Source organism: Cygnus atratus, chromosome 1, assembly GCF_013377495.2.
Source record: "Cygnus atratus isolate AKBS03 ecotype Queensland, Australia chromosome 1, CAtr_DNAZoo_HiC_assembly, whole genome shotgun sequence".
NCBI lineage: Eukaryota > Metazoa > Chordata > Aves > Anseriformes > Anatidae > Cygnus > Cygnus atratus.
This window is the reverse complement of record NC_066362.1, coordinates 200,761,075-200,777,431: the sequence shown is the minus strand read 5'-3', so window position 1 is coordinate 200,777,431 and position 16,357 is coordinate 200,761,075. Positions and strand designations below refer to the sequence as shown.

General features: G+C 46.9%; 1 protein-coding gene across 1 annotated transcript; it reads right to left on the bottom strand.

Moving 5' to 3' along the window:
• Positions 1-9,900: 9,900 nt before the first annotated feature.
• On the bottom strand, positions 9,901-15,616 carry FZD4 (frizzled class receptor 4). The gene is made up of 2 exons (XM_035571340.2): positions 15,317-15,616; positions 9,901-14,467 (listed from the first exon to the last, which is right to left on the bottom strand). The coding sequence occupies exons 1-2, from the start codon at positions 15,590-15,592 to the stop codon at positions 13,139-13,141; spliced, it is 1,605 nt and encodes a 534-aa protein (XP_035427233.1). The 5' UTR covers positions 15,593-15,616; the 3' UTR covers positions 9,901-13,138.
• Positions 15,617-16,357: the final 741 nt, after the last annotated feature.

Sequence of the window (16,357 nt, the reverse complement as noted above, 5' to 3'; positions counted from 1 at the left end):
TCTCCAATGGGTTCAGTCCTTAGACTTGCACTAGGAGGAAACCATTCCTTAGCACCATATCTGCCCTGGATCAAGAGATGCCAGAAATTCCTGTTCTTCAAATACCATTTTCTTTCAGCTGTGTATGGAGGAATAAAATCTTCCCTTGAAGATCTTTGTGATCACTTTTAAGACTTGAAAAGTATACTTTACATACTAGAACTTACATTAATATATTTTTACTTCTAATTAGTGTATTGTATTTGTCACTTCAAAGTGTCAAGAGAACAAGGTCCCAAAGGGTGTCTGGAGCTGAATGCCATTAAATGGAATGGAGAAAGCGAAGGGGCACACAGGGTGACATCTCAGAGTAGCTGCTCTCTGCTTGCAGACTCCACTCACGTGCCCTGAAACCATGAGCATGAGCTGAAATCAGGTGAAATTCCAGGCATTCATACTTTGCTTTGACAAATTCTTTCCTCCTTATGAATGGCCAGACTTGTGCCTTGGGATAATGCTGTCCTTTCACTCCTGAGGGACAACCTCTTCAGTTTTTTCAAGAGAGAGTAGTGCTAATGCAGAAAAGAGATCTCTCCAATGACTTCTGAGACACCAGCTTTCTGCACAGTCCATCAAACTGAACATTTCTTTCTGCATGGTTTCTGCTGACAGCAGGTGATTTTTCTCAGCTTGCTCCGTGGGCACAGTAGAGGGTACAGGTGGGACCGTGCCAGCCTGTGGCCACCAAGAGAAAGCTGCTGCTCAGAAGCGAGCAGCTCCTCTTGATTTTATACCTATTGAACTTTGATTTGGTGAGCACACTCCCTGTCAACAGGGTGGAAAGAAGATTGACTTGAGGATAGGAAAGAATTTCGGTGTTCACCACCAGGAAATTTAATTTCCAAGTCATAGCTGGGAGGTCTCTCCCCCTATCAGACCTGAAGACCTGACTTCGGCAGGAGTCCCACCTGGTGTGGTGGTGGTGGCTTGGGCAGCCTCGATTCTGCTGCCCGATGGTGAATTTAGGTTCAGAGGGAGTGTTTTCTCCAAACTGGCATTCCCAGGAGGGAAAACCCCACTCCCTTCCCTCTCACTGCCGCTGCCTGGATGAATGAGCAGCGGGTTAGTGGGCAGTGTGGTCTGCCGAGCACACATGCTGGGTTCTCACATTTCGGTCGGGTGTTTTCTCCTTTCTGCCAAGTAAAAATAATGTGTTTCTAAGGGACTTTGAATTTTGTGATGTGGGAAGAACCACCTGCTAAAAAACACCAGGGAAGTTTTCCTATTCATTTGTCAAAGGCAGGATTTTAATTTATCTTCCTAGAAAAAAGACCCCTAAAATCGTTGAGCCAGCCCCTTGCTGAGGGGCTTAACATGTGGCAAAAGTTACTGGGGCTGTCAGGAATGTGTGGTGCTTTATTCATGTGTGCTTGTGGCAGTCCACAGAGGTCTCGAGGACAGAGACATTTTTTTGCCTCTCACTGGAAGGGGCTGACATTTGTGGCTTACAGAGGAATAAAGCTTTCCCTGGCTCTGAGAAGTTAGGTGGGAAGCCCCAACCCAGACTGGGCAGACTGGTTATTTAGCAGTGTAGGGTACTGAAGCTGGACAATGCAGGCTGGAAAGCTTTTCTTTTGGCCTTTGATGCCTTGGGACATCCTTTTCCATCCATGGGCAGGTGGCTCAGCAGGCAGAAGCCCTGGGTGATACACCCATGCATGGGCTTTACTTGGCATGACCACATGGGAGCATGGACAGAGAGCAACGCTGCTGCAGCAGGAATATCCTTGGCTCCCAGACACCTTCTCAGCATCACGTGGGACTGACCAGCCCATTCCCATTGCACAGCAGAGCTCCATGTCTGGTCTCTATAACATCTAATGTGGATGACACGCCTGAGTCTGGGAAAAGCTCATCTGGCCCTCAAGATCTGAAAGTGAGTTTTCAGGACCCACTGTTAGAAAAAAAAAATCTGTTTAGAAAAAAAAAAAAGCATTTAGAGCCCAGCTTTGGGCTATACCTGAGATCAGTAGGACATTGCTAGGATTTCAGGTCTCAGCCAGTCCATTGTGGTGTTGATATGACATCCCCACATGCCGCCAGATCTCATGGCTGCTCAGCTGAGCAGCCACATCTCCCAGTAGTACAGATGCAAGCAGATCTCTGCCTTGGCAAACTAACGTTCCTCTAGGGGTTTTACACTCAGAGGTTTTGCTGAAGCTGTTTTTGAAGAGATTATGGCCACCTTACACAAGGTTATGATTAGGAGAACTTTTTAATTGAAAACACAAATGTGTGTGTGTATATGTAATCTGTGCATGCTGCTTACCAGCTTACTGTGTCTGTCCTCAGAAACAGAGGTTTCCACATCTAGCCATTTCTTATGGCGGATCAAGAAGGTCTGACATATACCACCAGAATCATATCAGTTAGTTGCTATCATAAACAATAATTGTAGGGAAAAATTCATAACACAGATAGAGATTAAACTAAAAACAATACATACAGAAAAGTACAGTTGACAAATTCTGGACACTTAGAATATTTGGAAAATTCTGCTTATTTGCAAAAATAAAATGCTATTTCATTTCTTGATCCAGTGCAGGCTTTCTTTTCTTTTCTTTTCTTTTCTTTTCTTTTCTTTTCTTTTCTTTTCTTTTCTTTTCTTTTCTTTTCTTTTTTCTTTTTCTTCTGAAAACCAAAAATCTGTTACTAAAGTTTTGTATATATTTGCTAATGACAAGCTAATGGTTGTTGGAATAAAGGAAGCGCATTTTGCTTCTTCCATGCCTGTCCCATTGACTTTGCCTGGAAATGCCTACGAGGAACTTTTGTTTGCAAAACTAGTCACAGGGAGATAACAGTGTGAATTCTGTTCTGCAATGTTTGCACGAGCACTGGCAGCGGAACTAACACAAACATTCATGGGAATTTGTTTCTGCAAGGTTAATGTCACAAATGATTTACTGAAGCCTTCCTCCTGCTCACCAGCCTGACATCCATCAAGGGAGTAAACAATATCCCCATGAATTCAGAGTGCTCTGACGCTGGTCACTGAGTAAACACTACAGATCAGAGTCAATATTTGGGCAGTAATCAATCAGCTGGTATTTATTCCCACAAAGTTTAGGTAGAAATACCTTGAATCGAGAGTCAGAAATCAATGTTTTTGAAGATAAATCCATTTCTTCCTATTGATTCATTAAACTTGTTCAATGAAATTGTTGAGATAGTTGATCTAACTAAAGTTATGCTTACATTATGTAGAATGATTAAAAAAGAAAAAAACAACAGCTTTTTAATGACAAAAAAGAACGTGCCTGTCCTCACATGTTATCATTTCAAGAAGAAGGATGTGGATTGTCTTGCCACACATTTTTGCTATTGTCCCTTCTAATTGTTTCTCCATCAGTCTTGGTTTCTGAGAGTTCAGTACTTCTTAAAAAGGTCTTTTTTGGTTTCCTCCTTCTTTCTTTCTTTCTTTCTTTCTTTCTTTCTTTCTTTCTTTCTTTCTTTCTTTCTTTCTCTTTCTTTCTTTTTCTTTCTTTCTTTCTTTCTTTCTTTCTTTCTTTCTTTCTTTCTTTCTTTCTTTTCTTTTCTTTCTTCCCCTCTTTCTTTCTTTCTTTCTTTCTTTCTTTCTTTCTTTCTTTCTTTCTCTTTCTTTCTTTTATTTTTCTTCCTTCCTTCCTTCCTTCCTTCCTTCCTTCCTTCCTTCCTTCCTTCCTTCCTTTCTTCCTTCTTTATTCTCCACTATTTTTATGAAATGCCCGCTGAATTGAATTCTTTCTATTCCGGCACAAACAATAACTGGATGACAGAGCCCTGTCACACTGCAGGTAGAGTTTCCAGAACCAAGCCCAGCCCTCATGGAATTTTATTTATAAGGTGACCAGATCATAACCAATTCTTTTGGCCAAGTCAGTGGTTACTGAATCCAGCCATGATGGATAGTAATTATTTTTTCTGTTTATTCACCAGACAAATGGTCGTTACCTCCATGGATATAACATGTTACATTCTAGTCACAGCCAAAACCACTTTCCCTCACCCCCAGCAGATCTTAGGCAGTTTTAAATATCAAGCAGGAACCTGGGTCAGTAGCTTAAAGATGATAAATTCCTCCAAACCAACATCAGATTGAGTTGAAATGCTGAATTTGTCCTGTTCAAATGTAAAATTAAAATGTTCCTTTTAGTTTCAGGACATGATTAGAGCATATTAAAGCCATGAGTAAAAGAGAGCTACAAGTATCAGATGTAGACAAACATGAATTGTGCAAATGGCTGTTATTGAAAATCTTTTGCATTTTGAATAAGGCAGATTCCTCCCATTTCCCCATGGAGGAAATCACTTGCCTTCCTTAAATGAGTGGTGATGAGCCAATGCACACAGAGGGGAATGAGATGAGAAGTGACAGGTTTTAGTTTTGCTCTGAATCTATTCGCATGGAGAATTGTCTCCCAATCAGCCCATGCCGTGGGCCTCTTTGGGCCTAAGACCTCTTGGTCTTTCCTTTGCCATTGGGATGTTGCTTGGATGGTTCTGGGATTGTAGGGAAGGCTCTCAAACCTGTGCTACTCCACCAACAGCATTTCAAAACCTTGTGCTTCTTCTTCTTCAGTTGCTTTAGCAGAGGTGGGAGGTGTGGGTGTCCTCACATACCCACACGCCACCTTCCCCTGTACACCCTAGTACCAAAGTCACCACCCCCATCCCAAGAGTCCTGACAGATCTTGGATCCTGCACTCTGCCAGTCCACCTCAGCCAGGCCTTCCTTTGTGACAGGAGACAGCAGCTTGGTAGTAGGTTTGGGGCAGGGACCACAGACCCCTGACGGGAGTGGGCTACAGGAGGGAGCTGCGGGGTGAGCAGCTCCTGGAAAGGCTGCGCATTGAGGAGGACTGGGCTGGTGGCCACATCTGTCAGACCTGACTTTTCACAGCCAGAAAGGAAAAAGTGTCCGATGTCCTGAGGGCAGAGGAGGGATGAAGACGTGTTCTGCATCCTGGAGATGGCAGACACGCAGGCTCCAGCAGACGCAAAGTCTGCTCCCAGGCATTACATGAAAGACCTCGAGGTCTTGCAGCAGCAAGCCCCAGAACATCATATGCCACGCTGAGGGCTGTCTTTGTCAATGCTGACAGGATGAATTACTGGCATGTCAGGATGAGACCTGCCCCTTCCCGTGTTCCACTCATAAAACTGTTCTCCAGGGAAGGCTCTTTACTTCTTTTGGCTTTGCTCAGGCCACAGCTGTAGAAACATAATTGTTCTGTGAGCGGAATGGTATTTTATTTGCCATCCTTTCACACACTGGGGCCTCTATAGCTGATTTTTAGCATTATATATGTATTCCCTCCTCCTCTGAGATTCACTCTTTCCATTTCCAGGCCTCTCCCACACCCCCTACCTTTGAAAAAGATGCTACGGTTTTATTGTGGTTCTCTAGCGCGTGACTCTGCAAATGCTTTCTGCTCTCTGCCTGAGGCCCGACACTTCCTCCCGCCACTGCCAAATGGCAGCCAAAAGACTGAAGGCTACCTCAGGCTGGAGGCCCTCCTTGCCACTGCGCTTCCCTGGGCCCTTTCCTTTATAACATGACTAGTGTGAGGTCCAGGAAGAGACTGTGTTAAGCCTTTCAAGACTTAACTTTTTAAGACTTTCAACTTTTCAGATATATGTGATGCTGGCTTCTTTTACCAGCACCTTCCCTTGCTGCAGCCAGGGGAAAGATGTCCCTTTGGCCTTCATGTCATTTTTTTTTCTCTCTGTGAGCAACATCAGCAGGCTGCTGAGGGTTGCCCTGAGCCCAGAGCTAAGCAAGAAGAGATTGATACCAAAAGGCCCTCGGCAGTGCAGCAGAGCTGGGGCTGGGTCGAGGGGCAGCTGCCACTAGGTGTCACCCGCTGCTTGCTGCAAGCACAAGGCACCCGAGTGCATGTATAAATAGATAAATAGATAAATAAAATCCAGCCCTGAAAGTCCTGCGTTTCCGTGGAACTGCAGTTATAATCCCTTCTGAAGTGCTTGACTAACAGCAGCTCTGAGTGAATTGCTTCAGTTATGGGAGAAAGTACTTCTGCTGTTACCACAGTCTCACAGAATGGTTGGGGTTGGAAAGGACCTTAAAGATAGACACAGACACAGACACAGATTTCTAGGTTGGAAGAGACCTCAAGATCATCGAGTCCAACCTCCGACCTAACACTAAGTACTCCACTAAACCATATCACTAAGCTGTACATCTAAACGTCTTTTAAAGACCTCCAGGGATGGCGACTCCACCACCTCCCTGGGCAGCCCGTTCCAATGCTTAATAACCCTTTCGGTAAAGAAGTACTTCCTAACATCCAACCTAAAACTCCCCTGTCGCAACTTTAAGATCATCCAGTTCCAACCCCCTTGTCCTGTCACCGCACCCCCTGACAAAGAGTCCCCTCCCAGCTTTCCTGTAGGCCCTTTAGGTACTGGCAGGCCGCTGTGAGGTCGCCCTGGGGCCTTCTCTTCTCCAGGCTGAACAACCCCAACTCCCTCAGCCTGTCTTCACAGGAGAGGTGCTCCAGCCCTCTGACCGTCCTTGTGGCCCTCCCTGCTCTAATACTTCCATGTCCTTCTTGTGCTGTGGGCCCCAGAGCTGAATGCAGGGCTCCAGGTGGGGTCTCGCAGAGCAGAGCAGAGGGGTCCAAGGTTACGGTTGGCTTTCTGAGCTGCAAGTGCACATTGCCAGCTCATGTTCATTTTTTCATCCAGCTCTACCCTCAAGTCCTACCCATCGGTCTCAAATGCTTAATGTCAGGCTGGTTCTCCATATAACACTTTTTAAAAGCTTAACACTTCAGAAGCAGATTCTCAAATTATGTGCATTTATTTTTTTCAGGAAGGATGTTTTTCCCTTCCTCAGAATAAGCTCAGGAAATGAGAGAAACAGTCAGGAAGCCAGCTAAGTGCTGATGGAAATAAAAAATGAAGAGCTGTATTGACAAGTCATGGGTAATTTTCTTTAAATATTTTAAACCATTGATTAAAAAATGACAAAACTAAAGTTAAGCCTTCCTCTGAAGCACAACTCATTAATCTGCTCTTTTGCTTTTGGCAAGCATTTGCAGCAAGGAGCAAAATCAAAAGTTAAAAATTACAGTAAAATTTGTGGTGCAGCAGTGTTTGTGTTTGGGATTTAACCTGTTTTCTCTGATGTTGTACTCAATATCTGGCAGATGGAAGGTCCCCACTCTCCAAAAAAAACACCTAGGAAAACAGAACAGTTTATCAATGATCCGTTATCATGTGAGCCCTCGATTGCTGCCCCTACCCTCTGAGCCACATCTCTGCTCTTCCAGCCCTGTGGTGCCTGCTTGGTGGGCTGCTGGCAGCACAGAAAACAAAACATCTGGCTGCTAACAGCACGAAGCTGTTAAAACAGCTGGAGTTTGCCAGGGTGTCAGAAATCCTCTCCCAGCCACAGGAAGCAGTGGGGACCCAGGATCTGTGGCACAACATCAGCCGGATTGGCAAGGAGCCTCTTGCCTGATTTTATCGGAGAGGTGCAATGGGAGCACGGCATGACGCAGTGCCAGCCTTGTCACTCTCCCAGCCAGCACTGGCTTTGCAAGCAGGAAGAGATGCCCTGCTTTTTATTCAACCTACACAGATATTTGATTGAGCCCTTTGAAGTTGAGACAGGGGATGCAAACTCCTGGTGTATATTATGAGCCCAATTAGCCCAAACGTACCAGAATATGTGCTACAAAGCATGAGAGCTGCAGCTGCTGTGGGGCTGTGCAGTGGGGCTCTCACCTATGGGCACGCAGTTCGAAGCTAGACTCAATCACCCCAGCTGAAGCACCAAACTTTGGGAGTTACCAGCAGCCTCACTGAAGGGTTTGCAGCTCTGGCCTCATGGGGAGGACGGGGAGGGCTCAGGGAGCAGCTCTGCAGAACGCTGCCTGCAGGAGCCAAGACAACGCAAGCCAGGCAGTTCATCCTGCCTCGTTTTTGTCAGTTCAGCCCTTTGTGGGGCTGCCACACGAACCAGGTCACTGACATGATCCGAGTTAAAAATAACCTTCTGCATAAAACAAACAGAAAACTCTGGTGGTTATTTTTAACCCAGATCTTTTTTGCTGATGTTCTCTACAGCTCAGCACTACGAGTAGTTGTATGGCAAAATTAAGGAGGAGATGAAATGAGATGTAGTTACGGGAACTTGATGCTCTTAAAGGCCTTTCCCAGCCTTGATGATTCTGATTCTATGAATGAGTGGCTGAGGAAGGATGGGGTGTGGTGGAGACCTCCCTGCTGAAGCCAGCGTCTCATGATGCATTTCACATTACCGCATTACCACATTTTTATATTAACAGAGCTTCTGATTTCTGGCTGCAGAACTCCGGTCTCCTTCGCTATGAATTCAACATTTACTTTTAAAAAGAGCTTTAGCAAAACAAGACAAAATCAAACATTAAAAACACGCAAACCCAAATAAAAAAAACAACCACAAAATTTCCTGATAAAGGCTACTCTTTTGTGAGGTTTGCAGACAGCCAAACATACCCCTCTGTAGGCAAACCTGGGCTGATTCATCTTCATGGTGGTTCGTGGAGGCTATCCCCAGGTTGGAGCAACTACAGCACTGCCATCTGACACTCTGAGATGCCTGGTTTGGGATGACACGTGGGGCAAGAGGCCATCAGAGGGACCTGGAGCAACCAACACCACCTTGAACATTATATCTGAGGTTCTTTGTTGGTGCTAACAGCTCCAACAAGAGGCAGATTCCTCTCCCTTCCCCAGAAACTCTTCTATGTTTATGTTTAACTGTAGCTATATTAAAGACTCCTAATTATAAGTTTCAAGTCAGAGATCTCATTAATCAGCAGCTAAGAACATAACAGCAATGAGCTGCCAAAGGCATGAGGAAATCACTCTAATTATCAGTTTTAGATGCTGCTCTTCAAAACTTGATTAGCTATAGATACACAGGTGATAATTCCTACTGTCTTCTTTATAGCACATCCTCACTATTATCCACTGTAGTCTGATTTAGTTTCTTATTAGAATAGCATTATGCTAATTAAGTAATCCTGCATACAGAACATTTTGTGATGTAGATGATTAAGTGGGTTAAGATGGTGACTAATATTACAAGCTGTATAATTGGCGTCAAAGAAAGTGGTGAAGGACGTACACAAAAAGAAGGAACTCTCACCTAACTGGTGAACAGAAATGATAAAAGAGGAATAAAAAATAAGCAGAGCATTAAAAAAGCTTACTTTAAAAAAAAAACATTAGAAAAAAATGTAGATAACAGGTTGAATCTGTTCTCTGAAGGGCTAAAAATACCCTTTTTGAGTGAGCACATTTTGAGCATGTGCCTTTTCCCAAACCACTAGCAGATGTACCCTCAACAGGCACGTGGCTGTGCTACCCTTCCCACCACACACCCAGCATCTGGATGCTCCGTGCTTCTCTGGATGCCCTTACTCCATAATACATGGAGTAGAGGAACCTTACATAGAGCCCTGCTTTCCCCAGAAGCACTGCTACAGCAGCAGTGGACAGTTGTGTTTTTGCTTCCATTTGGTTCTGGTGGCACACGGGGACAAGCACAAGCACACAAGAGAACAGCCACAGCCTGCAGCTGCTTCCACAGGCTCGGGGACCTGCACGCTGCCTTTGAAAGGGTTTCTTTCCACCCCATGTGCAAGCACTGAAACACGTACACACTTTCACTCTTGCCCAGTGATGTTTTGTTCTCAGCTATTTCCAGTTGGCAGAGGTGCTTTTGCAACCCACATGAGATCCAAAGTGTGCTGTTTTAACCCATTCGGACCACGTGTCCTTCTTCTGTCAGGGGAAAAAAGAGCATGCAACAGCGGGGTAGCCAATTCAGGAAACAAACTCACCAAAAACATGAGGGCTGCCAGGAATACCTTCGTTATCCACAGAGGTTAAAATTTTATTTTGATATAAAAATTAAATAGCAAAGTTTTTTTTTTTTTTACAGTGATAAATTAGAAATTTACAGTACATACATCAGAGCAGATATATTTTCTGTACACCCCAAAATAATCAGTGTCTATTTCCTTAGAAGCTCAGAGAAAGGAGCTAACCTGCCTGTTCAACGCAGGAGCCAGGCTTGTACCTCTCCGGCAGATGCTTCAGAAACGTGCGGTCAGAAGAGCACGCACTGAGGTGGGAGAGACGGGCAGACGGAGCTGGAGGGAGCAGGGCCCGTGCCAGGAAGGTAACCGCCGAAAGGTTTCTCGTTGTATAACCACAGCAGCAACTGCACTTCCGAGAGAGGATTAGTCACACATTTTTTGGCTTTAAATTCATAACAACGCTGAAACGAGAGAACGGACGAGTTGCAGATACCCGCTCTCCGTGACTGCTGGATTTTGGGCTGTCTGCTGTGACTTCCCCTTCAGGCATCCCCGGAGCAGAGAAAGGTGAATGCAGATGGATGGGTACATTCATGGAATGGTTTTGTCACTGCAAGAGCTGGCACAGCGCCCCCTGAGAGCTTGGGAAAGATGTTCCTCCAGGGACAGCCGCTGGTGTCTCTCCCCTCCCCTATCCACAAAATCTGAGTGCCTCACACTTTAAAGTTGCTCAGCTCCCACGGGGCTACGCAGCGCTGTCCTCAACCAACTCATTTCCAGTGTTTCAAATCACCAGGGACATCCATCTGTCACAGTCCACAGTGCCGCAGTCAGAGATGCAGGGATCTGGTAACAGGAGTGCTACTTAACATTCACTTCTGTGTACATAACACAGTTAAAAATGCTGTTTGTTGAATCAGTCAGGTCAAGCAGGAGTCGTATCAGCCAGGAGAGTATCCAGGGCGCTTCAGACTGAAGGACACTTGAGTGAACGTGACACCTTGGCACAGGCCAAGGCTAGGTTACAAGACAGGGCTCATACTGTGTCCTCACCCCTTGAAAGTCAAAATACAGCTGCTGGTTGTGCATCCCTTGCTGTGTCAGCCGACAGATCGCATCATGGAGAGTCTGAGCCATCTGAAGATTTCGTATTGCAGAACTCCTCGTCCACAGAGGAATAGCCAGATCCAAACACAACACTAATGGTGAGAGACTTTATAGAGAGGATCAAAAGGCTCAGCTGGTATGCAGCGCTGGCCAAGACAATGGTTGTGCATTGAGCAGAATGTGTCAAGTTGTCACTTGTTCTGCTAGAGAGGGAGCCCGACCACAAAGACTGCAATTAGGGTTTGTTTGGTTGATTGTTTGTTTTTTAAAATATGCTCTAGCACATGTTTCAACATTGACATTGAAACGATTCACACTTCTGGGACAGATTAGCGCTCACAGCCAGAGCTGGAATGAATTGTGGTTTGGGAAGCGCATGGGGCACCTGTAGGAAAAGTGAGGACTGTACTAAAGCAGTGCATGTTCTCAGTTGCCCTCGAAAGTCGTGGGAGTCTGGGCACTGGGGCGACGCTCAGCAGCTGAGCAGGTTCCACACAAACAAATGAAGCAAAAGTTTAGGGTACACAGATAAAACTGAAGGTCCTTCAAAGGGACAGAGCATCGAACCAGTGTTCTCTTAAGTGCTTGTGGGCTACCACCGTTTGCATCACCTTTCTTAATAGCCAAACCAGCCCCAGACACAAGGTTCAAGCTTCCCACAAGCACAAGCCAATACCTCCACAATTAAAAGGATAAGACAACTTGAAAGCTGCTGTGAAACATTATTCATCAAGAAGTTGGATCTCTTCTCTTTGGATCCCTTTAGAAAGCTGACAATGTTTCTGTCATTCCTGAGGAGTGAATGCCTGCTCGCATTCTGTATGCATCGACATGTTAAAAAAAAAATCTCCATAGCTGTCAGTGAGCAACTGGAGCCTCGTTCTGAGGCAGTCAGCTGTACTGCGATGTCATGGACTGAGAATGTTCTTTTAATTGTAACTGACACACATAATTATACAACTGATCTGTGTGAACATGAGGTTGCCAAGGAACTCAACATTTCGCTTCTCCCAGACTGGCGTCTGCAGAGATACCATCGCACCGAATGAAATATATTAAGACTTAATTGCTTCATGCAATGGGTCTCCAGAGAGCCAGATAAGTTTACTTGGAGAAAACTGACATTGTTCTGAAGAGACCCTCAACTCATTTTTCTCTTTCCTGTAGGAAGGAGCACTATAACGTAAGACTTCATTTAAAGCTATTAAACGCAGCAGAATAAAGTAGTCAGCTGGAAATAGCAGGAGCACCTGAAGGAATGGGAACAGAGGCAGGCGAACAATGATAAGTGATGCATAACAGCACACACAGTTTCCAAGCTCCCACATATTCCTCTACTTCTGACAATGACCTTAAGTAAAGCTTCTTTTAAGAAAATATGAAATATTGACAGAATCATATAATACCTCAGGTTGGAAGGAACCTAGGGAGGTCCAAATTCCTGATCAAAACACTCAATTCAGACTAGGTTACAGACAGTAAAAAGGAGACAAAATTTGTATTAGACCATCAGATGACTTAAGAGTCATCCTCACTAATACCTCACTAAATCCTTCTTAGTTTGGGTAATTCCCAAGTTTGGAAAGTCCACTTAATTATTTGTTGGAGGACCTAATCCTTGGCTGACTCGTGCAGCATACGGGAGCAACAGAATTCCCCAGGGTGTAGAGACAAAACCCTCAGCGAGCACTTCCTTCCCGATGCTGAACTCGGAAAGAAGACAACTAATTGTGGTTCTGGGTGCTCCATCTCTGGTAACTGGACCCTAAATCAGCACCGAACTTGGACCCAGACTGCCTTTCCTCCATCAGCTGTAAGACAATGAACACAAGACAATATCCCACAGCTGTGGGCTACAGTCCCACTGCTTCTAAAGACTTCAGTATATTGCATCCTACTTTATAAAAAAAGGAAGATAATGTGTTTGGATATTTCACAGCTTTTAAAGCCTCCCTGGGCTTTCCTATTTTGGGCAGCATGGTTTATGGCTATTGTATTTGCAGCATGATTTTTTTGTTTGTTTGCTTATTCTTTAAGGCTTTTTTTTTTCCTTCCTCAAGAGACAAGTTTTGCTACTGTCTCCCCACTCTGCTCCCAGCATTTACACTGCAATGCTTATACACAATCAGTCCTTCAGGTGAGAGCAGTCAGACCATCGGGGTGTCGTCCTTTTCTCATACCACAGTCTCATTCCCTTTCCCAGGTTTCACCCAACCATCTGCTCTCTTCTCCCGTTTCACTTTCCCTGAGTTCACCAGTCTGTTCGAGCACTTCTGCCACGTGTGCAGAGTTTTGGCTGACCAGATCCACATACCTGAAGTGATACCCACCAGGAGGGACATGAAGATTTTGAGCATCTCCACTGCCATATTGGAATCATCTGCCGAATAGCGGAAAATGGCCCAGTTGGAGATTTCGTAGAAATAACAGGCAATGACACACGTTGCTGGGACAGTGTACAGCACTGAGAAGACACCGATTTTAACCATCAGTCTTTCCAGTTTGTCAGTTTTAGTTCCATCTTTCTGAAGATTAGACCTGATTTTAAATAAGGCCACTAACCCAGCTGCAATGAATAAAGTTCCAATAACCAGGTAGGTAAAAAGCGGAGCAACAACAAAGCCCGTCAGCGCATCCAGGTTCTGGTTCCCAACGTAGCACAGGCCAGTGAGCTCGTCTGCATCTACCAGTCTCATAATCAAAATGACAATGGTCTTCACTGCAGGGATAGCCCAGGCTGCAATGTGGAAATACGAACTGTGCATTTCTATAGCTTCATGGCCCCACTTGAGTCCTGCAGCCAGAAACCACGTCAATGTCAGAATAACCCACCAGATGGAGCTAGCCATCCCGAAAAAGTACATCAGCAAGAAAATTATAGCACATCCTGTGTTCTTAAGACCTTCTTGGATAAGAACAGGTTCTGCTGCCTCTTCAAAATCACAGGATATCCTTTCCCGGCCCACAGTTAGCCTCACAATATAAGCAATGCTATAAATATTGTAGCACATGCTCAAAAATATGATTGGGCGCTCCGGGTAGGAAAATCTGGATGAATCAATCAGGAAGGTCAGGACTGTGAACGCAGTTGATATGAAGCAAAGACTAGCCCACACGGCCATCCAGATATCTGTGAACTCCTTCGCTGACCTGCTGTAGAGCCCAGCATCATAGCCACATTTGAGGACACAGTTCAGGCTCCTCTTGACCCAGATGTACTGATCGGAATTGGATCCCATGCTGTGGCACTCTTCTCCAGGCTGCAAGGATGTCTTGCTATGAAGGGGAACCTCTTCATCTCCCGGGCCCTCCATGCACATGTGGTTGTGATCGTTCTGGGGTGGGAATTTGCTGCAGTTCAGGCTGTCTGGCCAGGCAAATCCAAATTCTTTTAAAACAGGTTCACATCTTCTTTTGACAGAGAGGCACATGCCACCACAGGGACCTATGGGGATGTTAATCTTCTCTGTGCACATCGGGACATAGACTGAACAAAGGAAGAACTGGAAGAGAGAAACAGAAATCGCAAATACGTTAGGAGAAAATTCAACAGGTCAAAACATAACAAGTTTTCTTTTTTGCCTTTTTAGCAGTAATTTTTGGTCCTTTGCCTTAAAAAACAGGAAGCAGCATAAAACAAATAAACCAAGAACAATAAAAACTTAGGAGAAAAAACCCTAAAAATGCTGCCTTCTTTCAGTTCAAGTGTGGTCCGAAGCCAAAGCCTGAACATTTCACTCCCCAGATTAGCTCCATGCAAATTTAGCCCATCACTTTCAATAAAGCAAGTGGGATTTAGCCAGATGTAAACCTCAAGGGTGCAATTTAGGAAAGAAAAAAAAAAAAGTATATTTTAAAGCGGTTTAAACAAATACATATTTTTGTTCAAGGCACTGCCTGGATATCACAGCTAGCAAACAAACAGAAGAAAAGGCATTTACTGAATCACTTCAGTTTGTGATCCTCCTGGAAGAACGCGCCTCTCTTTCACCATCGGGCCACCGACGGGCTCGCACTGGCCATAAAACGCTGCCGCTCGCTCAGCTTTGGAAACACGGTGATTTTGGGGGCCTGTGGCCACACCGGGGGGGCTTCAGGGATTTGGGGACCCGGGGGTCCAAGCTGGCTGCTGCCGTGGCGGTGTCCCTGCGGGCCGGGCATGGCAGGACCCCCTTTTTTCCCCGCTTGGGAAGCCCACACAGCGCTGCCTTGTGCTGCAGCCCGCTCCCTCCAGGCTTTGCAGCGGGGGAGATGGGGGAAATGTCAGCACAACGCCCAGCTCCCGGTTCTGGAGAAGGGGGTTTGGGGGGGATTTGGGGGGTTTGGGGAGGGTTGGGGGGTTTGGGACCCACCTGGAGCTGGCTGGAGCAGCCGTACTGGATGAGGGGGGTGAAGGTGGTGAGCTGCAGCTCGGCGTCCGCCTGCAGCTCGTGGCCCACCAGGTTGGGCATCTTGGTGACATTGTAGCCCAGGTTCTGGCACATGGCGATGCGGATGGCGTCGCAGCGCCGCTCCTCCTCGTCGCCGAAGCCCCGCGTCCCGCCGAGCAGCAGGGCCAGCAGCAGGGCCAGCAGCCGCCCGGCCGCCCCCCTGCCACCACCGCCACCGCCATCACGGCTCCCTGCCATGGCCGAGACCGCCCGGCCCCCCACCTGCCCCCGGCCCCGGCCCCGGCTCCGGCCCCGGCCGCGCCGTGCCGCCCGGGCCGGCTCCAACGGGGAGGGGCCGGGGGCGGCTCTGCTCTTAAACCGCCGCGCCGAGAAACTGCCCAGGGGAGGGGACGGCGCCTCCCCGAGACCCGGCCTCCTCCCAGCCTCCCGGGGCGGGCACAGCTACAGCCCCGGCCCGGGGGGAAAGTCCCGCTGGGTGCCCCCCGGAGCCCCCCGGCCGTGCGGAGCCTCAGAAGTGTTCCCCCCACTTCAGGCACGGCGACCCCGCTGTGTGCAGCGAGCGGCCCTGCCCTGCCTCCCCCCGGGCTTGGTGACCCGGGGCTGGGTCCCCGATGTCCCCACACCGGTGGAGGGCAGCGACAGGGCCTGAGAGGGGCACCCCGAGGTCCCCAGGCCCAGGCTTGGTTCCCCAGGGGCAGGCTGGGCTGAGCCGTCAGCCTCCTCCCTCCTCTCCCTCCTCTACCTCCTCTCCTTCCTCTCCCTCGCCAGGCCACAGGGCAGGTCTCTAAGCTGCCACCTTTTCTCCCAACACCTCTCTCACTTGTACGTCTGGCATCTCGGACACATCTGGGTGGTGGTGGTCCTTCACGGGGAGAGAGAAACCTAGGGTGCTGCTCCAAGCACCTCCTGGTGTTGGTGTACCTCCCCTAAACACGGACGGGTGTAGGGTTTGTGTACTTCTCCTAAACACATATGGATGTAGGGTTTATATACCTCTCCTAA

Coding starts and splice junctions, on each gene's coding strand:
- FZD4 (XM_035571340.2), bottom strand. CDS start 15,592: ATGGCAGGGAGCCGTGATGGCGGTGGCGGTGGTGGCAGGGGGGCGGCC. Junction 14,468..15,316: donor GCTGCTCCAGCCAGCTCCAG/GTGGGTCCCAAA, acceptor TCTCTCTTCCAG/TTCTTCCTTTGTTCAGTCTA.